Below are 16,133 nucleotides of genomic sequence, written 5' to 3' on the forward strand. Positions count from 1 at the left end.
CCGCTCGTCCTCTCGTTGCATCCCCTGCTCCGGGGTACCCGGTGGGGTACCCACAGCGCCCAGCACCGGGGGTGATGAGGATGCTCCAGCCCCGAAGTGCGTGCCCCGGGGAAGGGCAGGGGGTGAGCATCCGGCACCGCAGCGTTAACGGGGTCACAAGGAACGAGCCACCCAAAGGATCCAAATTAAAAACTCTTTTATTTAAACTCTCTCCTGTTCCCCTTTCTCCCAGCCCGGAGCCATCCTGCTGCTTCCCCAGGCCCAGCACCCGCACAGCAGGGAGCAAGGAAGCTCATGGGGCACCATTGGCACAGGGCATGGAGGGGTCTGCACCCCACATACCAGCCCCAGAGCACGCTGCGCCCCACAGCCCTGTGCTGCTGCCCCTATATCCTGCAGCAACAGCACTGCCGGGGGGCTGCATGTGGCTAATCCCCCCCCTTGGGCATCACCGAGCAGCACGGCCACCCCTCACTGTCATAGGGGAGCATGGGGCACCCTGGTCCCTTTCCAGCCTGCTGGGTGCTGCCGTCATTTGCGCCTGCCGAAAATGGACTTCTTGCTGGGGTTCTTGTCCCCCACGCTGAGGCCGATGAGCAGCCGAGCCTTCTCATCCTCCTCCTGCTGCTGGATGGGCCCATCTGATTTGCTCTCCAGCTTCCCCCGGGCCTCTGCGCCCGCTGCTGGCTTCAGGCGTAGCTTCTCCTTGATCACCTGCCCCGGGAGGAAGGGGGCTCAGCATCCCATGGATGCACCCAAACCCCTTTTGCATGGGGGAGACCCGGAGCGGCTGCGCCAGGGAAGCCGCTTCCCACTCTAAGGAATGCGTTGCCCACTATGTTGGGCATCCCAGGATCTCCATGCAGCCTCCTTGGGAGCAGAAAGGATGCACAGCAAGATGGGACCCCACGTACCTGTGCCACCAAGGCTTTGCGGCTGTCCCTCTTCACCGCCATGGCAAAGTCCAGCCACGTCCACGTGTTGTTGTGGTACTCCAGGCACGGCAGCACCAGGTTCAGGTCGCCCCAATACACGCTGTTCTTCTCACCCTGGGGGACCCACAGTGTGGGATGATGCCCCAGGTCCGCCCCCCCCAAGCTGGAGGGGCTGTGCCCCCTTCCCCATCCCACCGGCCCCACACCTTGTAGCTGACGCAGAGCGGCACCTGCGGGATCTTGATGTAGATGAAGGAGTTGTTCATGGCCGCGCGCTCCTTCATCTTGTCGATGTCATCCACGGGATGCTGGGGACAGAGCAGAAGGGAAGGAGCAGGGAAGGGACAGGCGGGCACTAAGCCATAGCATTGCTTCATGGGGGAGAGGTGAGAGCTGCTCTGGTGTGGTGTGAGCAAAGGGATGCTGCAGGGATCACATCGCTTGGGGATAAAGGATGCAAACCCTCCAAACCCCAACCCCATAGGCAGCAGCAGGTACCTCGGGTGCTTTCCGGAATGATCTCCTGACCCCTGATGTCCGATTCAGCCCCTGAGCAACTCCTTTCCCTGGGCCCAGCGAGTCATCGGCCGCAATGAGCTGCCGCGGCTTCACCACAGGGATCCCTGGGACAAACGGGGTGGGAGATGGTGTCTGGTGGGGGTTATCCATCACCCAGACCCTGCCTCCCCTCTACCTGCCCATGGGGATGACCACAAATCCCTGTGTTTTGACATCTGTCCCACCAGCAGCTGACACAAACACATGGAGCTGCTCAAGGTGCTATGAGGGGTGACCATGAGCCTCTTACCCGTTGTCACCAGTTTGGACTTGTCTTCTTCATCCCCAACCTCCTCCTCTTCCACGTTGCGGCCGGGGAAGAAGAAACCCATCATCCTGTGGAAGAACTGGTGGGTGAGCTGGATGGTGAGAGGGACCACGTTCACCTGCGGGAGAGAGGCACATCACACCCTGCCCATGCCCTGTGGGGACCTCAACCACCTCCCAGTCCCAGCCCATCAATCCCCAGCACCTCGAAGTGCTCCTTGATGGAGATGCCTCCAACGGGCGGGCGGACCTTGCTGAAGATCCTCAGTGCCAGCTGCCGGCCGGACTGGCAGGAGCTCTGGGGACGCAGCACCACCTGCAGGGAACAGGGATGGGTGCTTGGGATGAGGACAGAGCGCCTCACCCTGCGCGTCCCCATGGATGCAGGGCTGGCTCCTTGCCTTGTACACAGCGTTGGGCAGGAGGTTGTTCATCGTGACCCAGCCCAGCTCCAGCAGATGCTCGGCTGTATCATCAGACTTGTTGACCTGCGCACATGGATCCATCAGCTCCACGCACCCCAGGCCCCACTTTGGGGACTGTGGGTGCCACCAGCCCATCCCTACCTTGCTGTAGAGGAAGCGCTGGAGCTCCAGCTCGGCTATGCCCAGCTGCCCGTCCTCCTCGGTCAGGCGCCAGCGTGCCTGGGCAAAGTAGAACTCGGTCCTTCGTGCCACGCTCACGTCCTCGGGCTGCTTCCGCAGCTCCATCTTGTTGGCTCGCTGCAGCTGGAAGTCCTTGAAGCACCTGGAGCAATGGGATGTTGAAGCCATGGAATAAGGGGGGACACAGCACTGGGGACAGCCAGAGACGGGCTCTACCTGATCAGTATGTTGAGCTCCTCGCTTTCCAGCTGCAGGTCAGCCTTCTCCTGGCTGAGCTGCTGCTGCAGCCGGTGGTTGAGGTCGAGCAGGCTCTCGTTCTTGCTGTCATCCTGCAGGGACTGATGGACACACAGCCCTCAGCACCCCCTGCCTGCAGCAGGCAGCCAGGCCCTGTCTGGAGATGGGGCTCACCTTCACGTTGGAGTACATCTGCTTCTCCAGCTGCCGGATCTGGGCGACGTGCTGCCTCACGGCCTCCTGCAGGTGCAGGATGCTGCTGCGCTGCTCCTCGGGGTTGCTGGAGATCTCCAGCTGGAAGCGCACCCGCTGCTTCTTCTCACTGTGCTCCTGGATACGGGGACAGGGGAAGGTCAGCGGTGCCCTGGGTGCTGTGGGTGATGCAGTGACCTCAAGCCTCGTGGGTACCTTGCGTTTGGGCTCCACGTGCAGCAGCAGGTTGTTGACGATGTCAAGGATCATGGCATACTGTGCGGGGTTGGTGGAGATCTCCAGGTCGTGGTGGATCAGTGTGAACGTATCCACAGCTCCTGTAGGGATGCACAGAGGAGGCTCAGCATGGCCGGGAATGGGATGCACGTGGGGGCCAGCAAGGGATGGAGAGAGACAGGGAATAAACCAAGGTGGTTACAGAGGGGCAGCACATCCAGCATCATCTGGTACCCTGCCGTGTGGCTGGGACCCCTCCTGTGTGCACTGATCTCAGCAGGGCAAAGACAGACCATGCCTGGACTTAGCTGGCACTTGTGGGTCTGCCCCCCAAGTCACACTGCCTGCATGTACCCACCCTCCTGCTTCTTCAGCAGATCCTCCTTCTCCTGGTTGGCGGGGGTCTCGGGGGGCTTTATCTGCGTGGCCAGCTCGGGGTCGATGTCATGGCTGTAGCTGATGTAGTACATGCGGCAGCTGCAGCGTGAGATGATCCTCTGTACCTGCTGGGTCTGCTGGGCTTCCGAGGGCTGGTTCCAGTCTGGGGACAGGCAGGGGTACCACGGTCAGAGCACCACACTGGGGTTCAGAGCATCACCCAGCTCAAGGAGCCATGCAGGGGGAGGCCAGCCCTCAGCTTCACCAGGCCTGGGTCAGGATGGGCACAGACACAGCAGCCACGCTGTGGGCAGTACCTGTGGTGGTGCTGACCATGCCCCCCACCGCCTGCCCACTCTCCATCAGCTCCTGCACCGAGTCCAGGCTCCGCTGCTGATGCTCCTCAATGTTTTTCACCTAGGAAGGCACAGAGGCACCATTGGCTGTCCCTGTCCTGGCCAGTGCTGCCTGCTCCCTATGCATCCACTCACCTCCAGCCAGAGCTGCCCATGCTCCCTCTCAGTGGGGCCACTCTCCGTCGTGGCAAAGTACTGCATGCCATCCAGCAAGCAGGTCCAAGAGGTCTTCTGCTTCAGCGTGTCCCCATACCAGGCAGGGTGGTGCTGGCACTGCAGGAGCTGGGCTTTGGCAGCAGACACAATCACGCAGCCCTCGGTCTCCGCGCCACGCAGCACCATCTGCAAGGGGGGGGTCAGAGTCAGATGAGAACTTATGGGGCAGGGAGAGCCCCTGTCACAGGCAGGCCATGGGGCAGGACAGGTACCTGGCAGTTGACCAGCTCAATGAGGCAGTTTCTGTTGTAGATGTCATCGGTTTGGCAGGCAGCAATGCCACAGAGCTGCTCGCTAGCCCCCGACTCCTCCTCTGTGAACACCACAAACTTGTCTGTCTCCTCAATGAGCTTCTGCAGCATGTAGGCCCCTGGGGAAGGAGGAAGGGTCAGTGCAAGGCTGTGTGGTTAACGGGGTGAAGGCAGGCATGGCTTTGGGCTACCACGCACGCTGCCAGTGATGGGTTTCTCCTCCTTGCCATGCTCACCCCCTGAGGAGGCTCTCTCAGGACGGCCACTGGTGATGGGGACAGTCACTCTGGCAGGGATGGAGTGAGCAGAGAGCGGGCCCCGCTTCAGCTTCTTGGCTTGGAGCTGTGTGTCGATCTTGAGCCCCTTCAGTGCCTCGGTGGAGAGGTTGCGCTTGAGCACGGCCGCCTTCTTGTAGCCATCGTAGAGGCCGAAGGCGATGTCCCTGTTGGTGGTGGTCCAGGAGGCCCGCAGGTCCACCAAGTGCAGCTGATGCGTGTGGAAACCATCGTCCCCATCCCGCAGGGGCAGCTCCTGCACACAGAGGGTCAGAGCTTCAGGGAGGTGAAGCCACCCCCAGGCCCATGCCCATGGGACTCGCACACAGGGGCTGCAAGCCCTGCCATGCCCTGCATGGGGACCACTCCACAGCCTTCATCAGGGATGCTGTGGCTGGAACAGGGCATCCCTTTGGCCAGGCACTCAGAGGTCTATCTCCTCTCCAGCCAAATCCCTTCCCCATTGCACCCAAAGACCACCTTGTCCCAAGGGGGATGCCATTGGGCCATGCCCTACGCATGTGCAGCGGTACCTCCTCTGCTGTGCGGTTGCTGTGCCGCTGGTAGGTGAGGGAGGACAGGCTCAGCAGATGGGTTTTCTTCACCAGGGTGTCGAGCCTGTGGTCAGCGTTCTCATCACAAGTGGAGGCCATGAGGTGCACGGTGACCTGGCTCAGGTCGCTCACCATCTGCGTGATGCTCCACTCCGAAATGAGGCGTCGCATCACTGTGCCGGCTGGAGGACAGGGACAGGGGTCAGCCAGGACCCTGTCCTGCTTGGAAGTGCTGCCAGCAGGGCCCTCACTCACCTTGTGGGATGAGTCGCTGTGTGCCACGGGTGAAGATGTGCCCCTGGCAGCATTCCACTTGGATTCCCCGCTGCTGGGCAAAGGAAGCCCAGTAATGAACCTGCAGGGGAGCAAACACAGGCACTGAGAGCTGAGGGCAGGCAAAGTGGGTCGGCAGCACCACATCCCCACACCCAGGACTTGCCTGCAGCCGGGGGAAGAGCGCAGTGTAAGACAACTGCTTGTAATGCTGCCCCAGCTTCTTCTTACTGGGTTTCATGTTGTTGAAGAGCTTCCCGCGGCAGATGGGCCTCGTCACGCTGGTCCACGTGGCCCAGAAGTTCTGCATCCAGCGCAGGGTGCTGCTGTAGAGCAGGATCCGGGGCTGGGAATGCTCTGAGGATACACCCACCATCAACCAGCGCCATGGGGCAGGGGTACAGCAGCTCCCACCCCAGGACTGCTGAAACCAAGGGATCCCCAGGGTGCTGTCACCCACCCTCACTGGGCCGCGTCAGGTCCATGCGGATGGAGAGGTTGAGGTTCTCGGAGCGGAAGGCACGGTAGGAATCGTACTGCTGCCCCACCGGCACCTCGGGCAGGAACTCGGGGGAGCGCAGCACCACGCCGTGGTGGTCATGGGGGTTCCCGTGGCACAGCCATTGCAGGTCCAGCGTCATGCACAGGTCAGGCAGGTGCAGGAAGCAGCAATCGTCATACCTGAGGGGGGAAAGAGACCCCATTCCCATTGCCACCCTGGGGGCAGCCCCTGCACCCCCGGTCCCACACTCACTTGGAAGCTGTCCGCACGTTGATGTCCAGATTGCCCTTGAAGACAAACTGCCCGGGCTTCCAGTGGAAGGAGAGGTGGCTCCACTCCCAGTGCATGTTCTCTGTGGTGTTGTAGGGGTCCTGCAAGGACAAACACGGGGAGAGGCAGATGTAAGCTGACGCCACGTCGTGCTCTGCTCCCCACCTCGGCAGCACCCACCTCGGTGGCCAACTGATGCAGGTTGGCCTGATCAACATCCATGTGCCAGTCCCCGTGCAAGAGAAGGCGGCTCTTGTCCCACCATGGCAATGGGGCGCTGGGGTCCTCTGAGGGCTTGGTGAGGAGATCCACACACTGGCTGATGAGGGTCCAGGCTGGGTCCCAGCAGGGCCCCCACACGATGGTGAACTGGGAGATCTCAGCTGAGGACACAAGGGTTGGCTCAGCCCTTTGCACGTCCCACGCAGCCCTGCCTCAAAGCAAACCCCGTCCCTCCAGCTCTTACAATGGAAGTTGTGGTAGAACTTCAGGGGGGGCATGTTCCTCTCCACCGTGGCATCCCCCCAGGGCAGCCCCAGCTTGAGGAGCTGGCGGCGCCGGGAGCAGGCCTGGCCGCTCTGCTCGGCCCCGATGAGCCGCCCCGAGAGCTGCCAGCTCCGGATCTCAAACAGGTAACGGGGGTAATCACGGATCCGCACTGTGGGGGACAGGAAGGGCTGAGATGGGGCAGCAAAGGGGCACTGCCCCCGTGCCCCACTGTGAGCCATGGCACAGGCGCTGTGCTGTCCCACCTCTGCTCCCTTCCCACTCCTATGAGTCTCCAAAGCTCATTGCCATGGTGTCAGGGCCTGCGAGCCCAGGCCATCCACCCACCATGCGGTCCTCTCAGAGCACCCTCCCACAGAATAACTCACCGAAGAAGCTCCCAGCTCTGCCCTTCACCATGCGGCACCACTGCGTGACCATCTCCAGCCCCTCGGTGGGAAACGGGCTCACCCCATCAACGTCCCTCATCTGCTCCAACACACGCTCCGTGCCATGGAAGGACTCATCGGCCATGGCCACCAGCTCCAGATGGGCCAGGGTCCAGGTGAGCAGGGCTCTCCTCATGGGCGTGTTGGCATAGAGGCGCCGCGAGCGCTGGATGTAGATCTCAATGTTCTTCTTCTCCAGCGAGGCGTAGAGCTCCTCGATCTTGCGGGCGGGCAGCAGCTCCCCGTGCTGCTTGCGCAGCGCCGCCACCTTCGCATCCAAGAGCTGCAGGCGCTTGGCGCTCTCCTTGCTCTCGTCCTTCATCAGCTCGTAGTTGTCTCGCAGCTTGACCTCGAACACGTCATCGAGGAACACCCAGGAGAAGTGAGTCACCTTGAGCAGCAGGTCCGGGGGCAGCGCCGTGCTGCGGGGCCGCCCGCGCCAATGCAGGCCTTTGAGCCACTTCTGCACGCCCACCGCAGCGTCCAGCGTGCGGGAGAAGTCGTACTGGTAGGGGAACTCGATGCTCACGCTGGCGAAGGAGAAGGCCCAGCCGCGGTTGCGCAGGGTGCGCAGGGTGGGGAAGGCGCAGCGGTGCAAGACGACCTCCTCCAGCTCCGGCAGCAGCTTCACCTCCACCTCCTTGAAGCTGAAGATGCTGTGGCCGTCAAAGCCGGCGGCCAGCTCGGGGCAGTAGCCGTGCAGGGCACCGCCGTGCCAGCTCATGGAGGCCCGCTCGGCAGCCAGGCTGATGTAGTTGGCCTCGGAGACGAAGGCTGTGAGCTTGGCAGAGCTCAGCTCCAGGGATAGGGACAGGAGTCTTTTCCGGGGGGTCCCATCCGGCTGCAGGGGTGTCTCAGTAGGGGTGGCGGGGTGGGATGCTGGGCTCTCCGGGGATAAGGAGGGAGATGTCCCGTGGCCGAGGGCGCTCCGCAAGGCTTCGTGGCACTGCAGGGTGGCCAGGGTGTGATGGTACAAGTGCATGTGGTCAGGTGGGCTCCACAGCACTGCCAGCCCCTCGCCGCACTGCACCTACACCAGAGAGAGCAAGCAAGTCACTGCCAGGTCCAGCACAGCCCCGTTGTCCTCACCAGCACCTTTCTGTGCCAGCCGATCTTCCCCCTCCTCCATCCACCCCAGGATGTCCGACAAGGACAAGAGAAAGCAGAGACCCAGTGCCCAAACCAACCTCCAGGGAGCGGATGCTGCTGTGGTAGGTGACAGAGAGCATGGAGAGGTTGGCCACTGGGTTGGGGATGGCAGGAGCTTTGCAGCACGGCTGCATCTTCTCTGTGATGCTCTTTACCAAGGCCAGCACCATGCCCTGGACGCTGACTGTGCAGCTCTCAGCACTCCCCAGGATGGTCAGTGTATCCAGGCGCAGCTCCAGGGCCCCTAGAGAGGTGGCACATCAGTGCTGGAGGAGGCACGCCACGAGGTGCCAGGTTCCTCTGACAGCCACCAGAATCAGCCTGGATGCTACTTACCCACCAGGGCTGAGAGTGTGAAAAGATTCACATCCTCCACCTTCAGATCCACCTTCCAGAGCAGCCCCCAGGGCTCGCTGGAGGCAGAAGGTGGCTGCTTGGCAAGCTCAGCTCCACCAGGCCGTGGGCAGAACAAGGGCAGGACCCTGGCCAGGCACTCGGTGCATGTGTCTGACGACTCCACCTGCAGCCCCCTGATGGTGCAGTCCAGGAAGAGGGTGTCTGACTGGGCGCTGGACATGCCCAGGGGCTGGTTGTAGCTGCCCTGCAGGATAAAACAGCATCATGGAATCACAGAATGGTTTGGGTTGGAAGGGACCTTAAAGCTCATCCAGCTCCAACCCCTTCCACGGGCAGGGACCCCTTCCACTGGAGCAGCTTGCTCCAAGCCCCTGTGTCCAACCTGGCCTTGAGCACTGCCAGGGATGGAGCATTTACCACTTCTTTGTGCATCCTGTTCCAGTGCTTCACCACCCTCACAGTAAAGAACTTACAAACAACCCGAACTTCCCCTGTTTCAGTTTAAACCCATCACCCCTTTCCCTACCACTACAGTCCCTGATGAAGAGTCCCTCCCCACTATCCTTGAGGCTTGCCCCTCACCTGCAGGTTGAAGGAGTCGAGGATGAGGGCTTCTCCCCACACGTGCATGTTGGGGGGGTGTGGGGCCCGCTGGATGTGCGAGTCGTTGCCCACACGCCAGCAGAGGTGGTCCACGGCCAGCACCGCTCGCTGGTGCACGCTCTGTGGCCGGAGGTGCTGATAGTCTGCAGGCAGAGAGCAGGGGATGAGAGCAGGCAGGGCTCAAGCATGCATAACCCAGACGCAGCCATGCAGGGCTCCACAGCCCCTGGGCCCTCCCCATTCCCACCAGTGACCCCCCAGAAGAGCCCAGCAGCCACCCGGGTGCCAATACCTGCAGAGATGGAGTTGAAGCCCAAGGCGAAGGGTGGTGTGTCCCCCAGCTGCACTGACACATTGACATTGGACAGCGAGGCACACACGATGATGGGTGCTATGATTTGGGGATAGCTCCTGCATGGGACAAGCAGGTATGGGTTGTTATTGGGGTGCTGCCTGGTAGGGAGCAGGCTCACAGGGATCCCCTCTCCACAGGGACCCCCCAACCAGCTGCCACTCTCTGTGCCACCCTCCCCATCCCACAGGCCGTGCAGAGGGCAGAGAAGATGCTGGGTGCCCAGGCACCCTGCCAGAGCATGGGAAGGCAAGAGGAAACAAGCTGCGCCACCAGCAGCTGCGCAGAGGCCAAGTTTACCTTCCCTTGTGCCCTTGGCTGGGGACAGGCACTGCCTGGCACCTGTATTCCTGTGTCAAGAGGCCCAGCCAGGGGGAAAACTCTTGGTGGCGGTAGTGGATGATGCAGGTGTTGAGCAGCACAGCAGCCGAGAGGTCAATGGCTGTGACCTAGAGCAGGGAAGGGGCCAGGTGGCAAAACCACTCATGCCAGGAGCTGGAGCAGCCACCCCAGGGAATGGGCTCAGCCACCACTCACCTGCACGCTGGTCTTCAGGGAGTTGAGGCACACGATGCGCTGGCGGCTCTGGGACAGGAGAAGGCCATCTGGGGACAAAGAGGAGCAGAAGTGAGGGGTGGAAAAGGGCAGTGATGGCAGCAGTGTCCTAAAAGCATCCTTCTTAGCTACTTGCCCTCCAGCTGGAGGTCTACACTCATTTGGTCCAGGTCTGAGGTGGGTGTGAAGTTGCGCAGTGGAATCTGCTCCTCTTCACGCTGATATAGAAACTGCAGCAGCTTCAAGCTCCAGGTGAGGTGCCTGGAAGAAGCAGGGAGTCACTGTCAGAAGGGAACTGCACTGCCACATCCTCCATCTCCCCATCTCTCATCCCCAGCTGACTGGTACAAAGACACCAGCCAGCACCCAGCTGCACCCCAGCCCAGCGCTCTCATCCCATCAGCAGAGGATCCCATCACGCTGTCCTACTGGAGAACCAGCTCACGTGCCTTCCTCCCTCCCCAAGAGCCCAGCCCCAGGCCAAGCTCAGTCCCTTCTACTGGCTCTAAGACTGGGTATCTGTGGTCTAGCAGAGCAGGGGATGAGCAGTTGTTCCCAAATCCACGTCCCCAGCACCAGGGCAGCTTCCCCCTGCCTCCTCACCTCTTCTGGCTGTTCATTGACAGCACCGTGCTGGTGTTCTCCAGCTTCACCTCCACCCTCCTGGGGATGAGCTGCAGCGTGTCCCTGCTCAGCAGAGACAGGGACCTCAGGGGCTCCTCTGGGCCTGGAGAGGGACACACACAGAGTCACAGGGAGGCTCCTGCCCAAATCCCCACATGACGGCACAGCCAAATCCCTCTGGCTCCAGTGCAAGTACGGGTGTTGCCAGCCCCATGCCCACGTCCCTGTGCCCATCCCTGACCTGTGCCAGGCTGTTCCCCTGCAGTGCTGTGCTGGGGGCTGGCAGTGATGCGGTGCAGCAGCGGGCTGCAGAAGAGCCCTTCGTGCAGCTCTGCCTGCAGGGTCCGCACACGCAGCCGAACCCCCACCAGCCGCCGCTTGCTGCTGATCTCCAGTGAGAGGGAGAGCGCCAGGGCCAGCTCGGCCAGGCAGGTGTCATCCTGTAACGGGATACAAACAAGGAATCACACTCAACAGCTTGGAAAACACCTTTAAGGCCAACAGCCACCCAGCACTGCCAAACCCATCACTGAACCAGGGCAAAGGAGTCACCCAGCTCCCAGCTGGTGGATGCTGAAGGTGAAGTGCTGGGCACAGCACGGACCCCAGAGCCTTGCAGCATCACCTAGCCTCAGAGATACACTGGAGCAGGTCCTGAGTGTCCCATAGGTTATAAGGGCTGGGTTTCTTCCTTCCCCAGCACTCACCAGCTGGCTGCTGCGCAGGACTTTGCTGTTCACCTTCGTCAGGCTCACCTCACAGGTCAGGCTGGGGAGAGCAGAGAACAGATGGAGATGTGGAACATGCTGCTTCCAAACCAAACCCCTGCCTTCTCTTATGGTTGGAAAGGACCTTAACATCATCCAGTTCCAACCCCCATGCCACGGGCAGGGATGCCCCACATTAAACCATGCTGCCAAGGCTGTCACCACCCTCAATAGAGAGCTTCTTCCTCATATCTAACCTGAACTCCCCCTGTTTAAGTTTAAGCCCATTATCCCTCATTCTAAACCCTCTGTCCTTGTTTTCCCTGTGTGACACAGGGACCCCAAGTCCCTGCTTCAAGTCCTCCCAAGAGCAGAGCTTAACTCCATGCACAATGCAGCAACTCAGACCTTGGAGAACACACAACCTGAGCTTCCCAGGAAGGGAAAAGGGACCCGGCCAGCTTGGGGGCGGTTAATGTGTCACAGCACAGGTGACATGGGATGCTGCTGAGCGGGACAGGAAGAGGTGGGATGCCATACTGAGGTCGGAGGGCCCCAGGGCTAGGCTGGGGAAGCAGAGCAGGGTGCGAGGACAGCGTTACCTCTTCCCATCACCATTCAGGAGGAGACGTGTCTTGCTGGCCTGGATGTGCCAGAGAGACTCTGAGGTGGCCACGTGCAGAACCATGATGTTGATGGAGTCCATGTGGATGGAAAAGAGCTGGGAGGGGGGGGGAAGATGCTACCATGAGGGATGTACGACAGCAACGCAGCCCATCACACAGAGCCAGCGCCTCACCTGGCTTAGGAGCCTCAGCAGGGAGGGTTTCAGTGTCACGTTTGCTCTGCTTTCACTGCCATCAGCTTCTCTGGGAGCCTCTGGGATGGGCAGCTGGAACCCAGAGCCCTTCTGGAGATCCGTGCGGATTCGCACCTCACCAAAGCATAGCTCAAAGTAGCGCCTATGGAAGAACAGCACCGGAGTTTGCACACCCAGCCCCACGGCCAGGGATGCTCCCACCCTAGGGACATGGGAGGACCAGCACAAGGGCACCCACAGGACATTGCCACCTCAAAGAAGGGGGTTCACTCACACACTGAGCAGACCACAGGGACTGCAAGGAGGGGGAATGGCAGCAGGACATGAGCCAGACCCCCAAGAGAGGAAGGAGGGAGCTGGGGCAGGGATACATACGGCAGCTCCCGGCTCAGTTTAGTGGAGATCCAGATGTGGTCAATCTCCTGCAAGGATGCACAGGTAGGTCAGAAAAGAAACAACCCATCTGTGCCTTGTGATGCTCATCCTGATGTTCCAGCTCTGTTCCCAACCCCTGGCATCACCCAGGGAGCAGCCAAACCCCAAGTTGGGCTATGGAAGGAAGGGCCTGGCAGCAACTATGGTGCAGGGATTTGCTTCCAGCCTGGATGTGACCCCATCCACCCAGCCCTCACCCACTGGTGGCTACTGCTTGCCGGGTACCCACCACCGTCTGCTGCTCCCGTTGGAACTTGAGGCTGATGTTCTGGGCCCAGAAGAACCCGAAGGAGCTGATCTTGAGCTCTGCATGAAGCTTCTGCCGGCACCAGTTCACAGCCAGGCGACAGGCCAGCCATCTGTGGGGACCAGGGTCAGCTCCCACTGGGGACAGGGACCCCCTTTGTCCTTTGGGCAGCAGCTCCAGCACCCACCAAGCAGGTCCTGCCTCCGTGACTGCTCCAAGCTGGAGCAGAGACCCTGCAGGGGCACCCCTCACAAGCCCTAACATCCCCCCCCCCATGGACTGAAGGGCCCCTTTGACACCCCATAACCATGCCTCTGGGCTGCCCTGGCCTACTGCAAGCCCCTGACACCTTTCCCCCCCAGCCCCCTGCAAGCCACCCCCAACTCTTGACTCCCCCAAACCCTCCTTATCACCCTTAACCCCTCATCACCCCCGTTCCCCATACCCCCAACACTTCACCCTCAGCCCCATGGGCCCCCTTCCACCACTGTCACTCCAAACCCCACACCCCAGCGCCATCCCCATGGGCCTTTACAATCTCCCCCACCGCCGACCCTTGTCACCCACCAAACCCCCCTGATACCCCACTCCCACCTTGCGTTTTATGACCCCTATCACCCCTACAAGCCCCCGCGGGCCCCAAACCCCCCCAACATCCCACTGCCACCCCCATGCCCCCCTCTATACCCCTGTCACCCCCCTCTGGACCCTTACGCACCCCTTTACACCTCTATATCACCCCCCCCAACCCCGCGGTCCCCCCGGCCCTGACCGTGCCAGCAGCCCGGCGAGCAGCGCGGCGATGAGGAGCCCGAGCAGCACCGCGGGCAGCGGCATGGTCAGACCCGGCCCCACTGCGGCCCCGGCCTGGCCTGGCCTGGCCCGGCCTGGCCCGGCCCGGCCCGGCCGTGGGGCCGCGCACCGGGAGTGACGGCTGGAAGGGGAGGGGCCCGACGGCGCTTCCCGGCAGGAACAGCGCCCCCGCCTGGGCTGGCAGCGGGATCGCGCCCCGCTTGTTCCGGTGCTCGCCGTAAGAACAGGCACAAACCGCGGGGATCCGGGTGTTTTATGGCCGCGGGGTAACGGGGTTTGGGGTACAGAGAGAGGGGGGAATGGGGCACCGGGTGGGGCTTGTTCGGGGGTTCTCAGTGGGAGCTATGAGGGGGGGATTGGGGAGTCTGATCCTGCTCTGGGTTGGGTCTGGATGTTGGGATCTGCTTCTTAACTGCGTTCGGGACATAGGGAGCTGGTTTGTGCTGGATTTGAGATGCGCAGACCTGGTTCGTGCTGGGTTTTGGATGCTGGGCTCAGTTTTGGGTCAGGTCTGGATGTTGGGATTTGGTTTGTGATGGATTTTGGGGCACATGGGTCTGCTTCATGTTGGATGTGGGGCTCTGCTTGAGGTCAGGTGTGGATGTTGGGATCTGCTTTAGACTGGATTTGGGACATGGAGACGTGTTTGTGCTGGGTCGTGGATATTGGAGTCAGCTTGGGTCAGGACTAGATATAGGATCTGCTTTGGGCTGAATTTAGGATGTGAGGACCTGCTTCGTGTTGGATCTTGGGCTCTGCTTTGGGTCAGATCTGGATGTTGGACCCGCTTTGTGTCAGATTTGGGACACCAGGATCTGCTCCACATTGAACTCAGGACACTGGGATCTGCTTTGTGTCTGGGATGTGCTTCGTGTTAAAACTGGGGCCCTGTGCCCTGGCACGCATCAAACCCCAATGAGAACAGGGGCCATCCCCCTGTCTGAGCAGTCCCAGCCACCTCAGGGCAGCACGCAGGAGGCCGTCTGTGTCCATCACAACTCAGCGTGGTACTGCTCCGCTTTGAAGACCTCACTGGGCTGCATGAAGATGCCTTCCATCACCTTCCAGTAGTTATTCTGGCTGGAGGCGGCCATGCCGTGCACCTCCTTCTGCCCGTGGATGGGGCGCCCGTACTGCTCCCCCGTCACCGAGAGGAAGACGTCGGTGGAGGTGTGCTGGAAGCGAACCTCGCTGTCCCGTGACCAGTAGGTCCCAGTGCACACCACTGTCCAGTCGTCCAGGTAATCACCCTCACCGTCCTCACCGAACGCGCTCACCTCCTGTGGTCCAAAAGAGGTTATTTTGGGGGTGGGATGAGGCAAGGGGGGACTTGGGGGTGATGAGGTTACCCATAAAGTGAGGAGGGGGCTGAGGGGACTTTGTTGGGATGTGGAGGGTCTGGTTGGGACTGGGGTGTGGGGGGGAGACAGGAGCCCATCTCAAGGGCCTGAGAACAAGGAGGAACAGGCAAGGATCCAGCTGGGACCAGGGAATAAGGGAGCACTGGTGGGGATGTGGGGGGCAAGGGCGATGGAGTCGGGAGTGAAGAGCAAGGTGGGACTGGTAGGGACAAAGGGAACACAGTCAGGACCAGGGAACAAGGAAGTGCTGGCAGGGACATGGGGAACCTGGTTTGGACTGGGAAGCAAGATGGAGCTGGTGGGGAGGACAGATAGGACCTGACAGGGACATGGAGAACCCTTGTGGGGAGTGGGGAATGAGATGGGGCCGGCAGGACGAGGATGACCTGGCAGGGACACGGCGAACCCATGGAGAGCAAGACAGATCTGGTGGGGACAAAGAGGACCCAGCAGTGCCTACGGAAGGGATCTGCTCCCGTTGGACACGGTGCCCCCGGTGCTGCCGCTGTCCCCGGTACCTGGTTCCCGGACAGCGGGGATGCGAAGTGGTGGCTGTGGAGGTTGCGGCCGGTGCCCAGGTGCGTGAGCCGGATGCTCTGTCCGCACCGCACCGGCGCACCGCGCTCGCAGACCCCCGCCGTGTGGGCCCGCACCCGCCAGTAGCTGTTCCCATCGTCGGCCGCCGACACCCCGGTCACCGACTGCTGCCCGCTGCCTGCGGCCGGGGCGAGAACCGCGGTCAGCGCCGGCTCGGAAAGGGGGGAGACGAAGGGCGGGGGGAAAGGGAGGGATGTCCGGTTACCGGATCCGTAGCGCACATCATGCGAGTGCAGGCGCACGTTGTGCCGCACGTTGAGCAGCTTCACCACCGAGCCGCAGGTGACGACCCCGGTTCCGGTTCCGCTTCCGGTCCCGGTGCGCACGGCAACGCCCAGCGCCAGCACAAGCACCGGCGCGAGCACCCGCGGCCTCCCCGCCGCCGTTCCCATCATCCCGCCGCCGCCGCCGCCGGAAGAGGAAGTGGCGCCGCTCCGCCCGGCCGGAGGTCGCCGCTCGTCTGCTCCGCCTC

The 16,133-nt window shown here is 61.6% G+C and overlaps 2 protein-coding genes across 3 annotated transcripts; both read right to left on the minus strand.

The window, feature by feature from the left end:
• Nucleotides 1-179: 179 nt before the first annotated feature.
• On the minus strand, nucleotides 180-13,737 carry BLTP2 (bridge-like lipid transfer protein family member 2). 2 transcript variants are annotated; one of them, XM_061363445.1, is made up of 39 exons: nucleotides 13,663-13,737; nucleotides 12,873-13,002; nucleotides 12,584-12,630; nucleotides 12,188-12,350; nucleotides 11,991-12,109; nucleotides 11,389-11,449; nucleotides 10,923-11,121; nucleotides 10,661-10,784; nucleotides 10,194-10,318; nucleotides 10,040-10,107; nucleotides 9,803-9,951; nucleotides 9,443-9,561; nucleotides 9,130-9,293; nucleotides 8,527-8,791; nucleotides 8,229-8,434; nucleotides 6,982-8,071; nucleotides 6,573-6,764; nucleotides 6,287-6,489; nucleotides 6,089-6,207; nucleotides 5,801-6,015; nucleotides 5,501-5,691; nucleotides 5,317-5,416; nucleotides 5,041-5,243; nucleotides 4,469-4,763; nucleotides 4,194-4,351; nucleotides 3,901-4,107; nucleotides 3,727-3,826; nucleotides 3,390-3,572; nucleotides 3,011-3,132; nucleotides 2,777-2,932; nucleotides 2,582-2,703; nucleotides 2,327-2,507; nucleotides 2,162-2,248; nucleotides 1,966-2,076; nucleotides 1,744-1,879; nucleotides 1,434-1,558; nucleotides 1,142-1,243; nucleotides 915-1,049; nucleotides 180-714 (listed from the first exon to the last, which is right to left on the minus strand). In XM_061363445.1, exons 1-39 carry the CDS (start codon nucleotides 13,725-13,727, stop codon nucleotides 532-534), a joined length of 6,720 nt encoding a protein of 2,239 aa, XP_061219429.1. In that variant the 5' UTR covers nucleotides 13,728-13,737; the 3' UTR covers nucleotides 180-531. The 2 variants fall into 2 exon arrangements, with proteins under 2 accessions (XP_061219429.1, XP_061219428.1); XM_061363444.1 differs by having other exon boundaries at nucleotides 5,795-6,015.
• An 815-nt stretch (nucleotides 13,738-14,552) lies between these two features.
• SDF2 (stromal cell derived factor 2) lies at nucleotides 14,553-16,089 on the minus strand. Its single transcript, XM_061363456.1, has 3 exons — nucleotides 15,867-16,089; nucleotides 15,583-15,779; nucleotides 14,553-14,983 (listed from the first exon to the last, which is right to left on the minus strand). Exons 1-3 carry the CDS (start codon nucleotides 16,054-16,056, stop codon nucleotides 14,696-14,698), a joined length of 675 nt encoding a protein of 224 aa, XP_061219440.1. The 5' UTR covers nucleotides 16,057-16,089; the 3' UTR covers nucleotides 14,553-14,695.
• Nucleotides 16,090-16,133: the final 44 nt, after the last annotated feature.

Source organism: Neopsephotus bourkii, unplaced genomic scaffold, assembly GCF_033783945.1.
Source record: "Neopsephotus bourkii isolate Nb327-2 ecotype Australia unplaced genomic scaffold, CSIRO-AGI_Nbou_v1 NB_1154, whole genome shotgun sequence".
NCBI lineage: Eukaryota > Metazoa > Chordata > Aves > Psittaciformes > Psittacidae > Neopsephotus > Neopsephotus bourkii.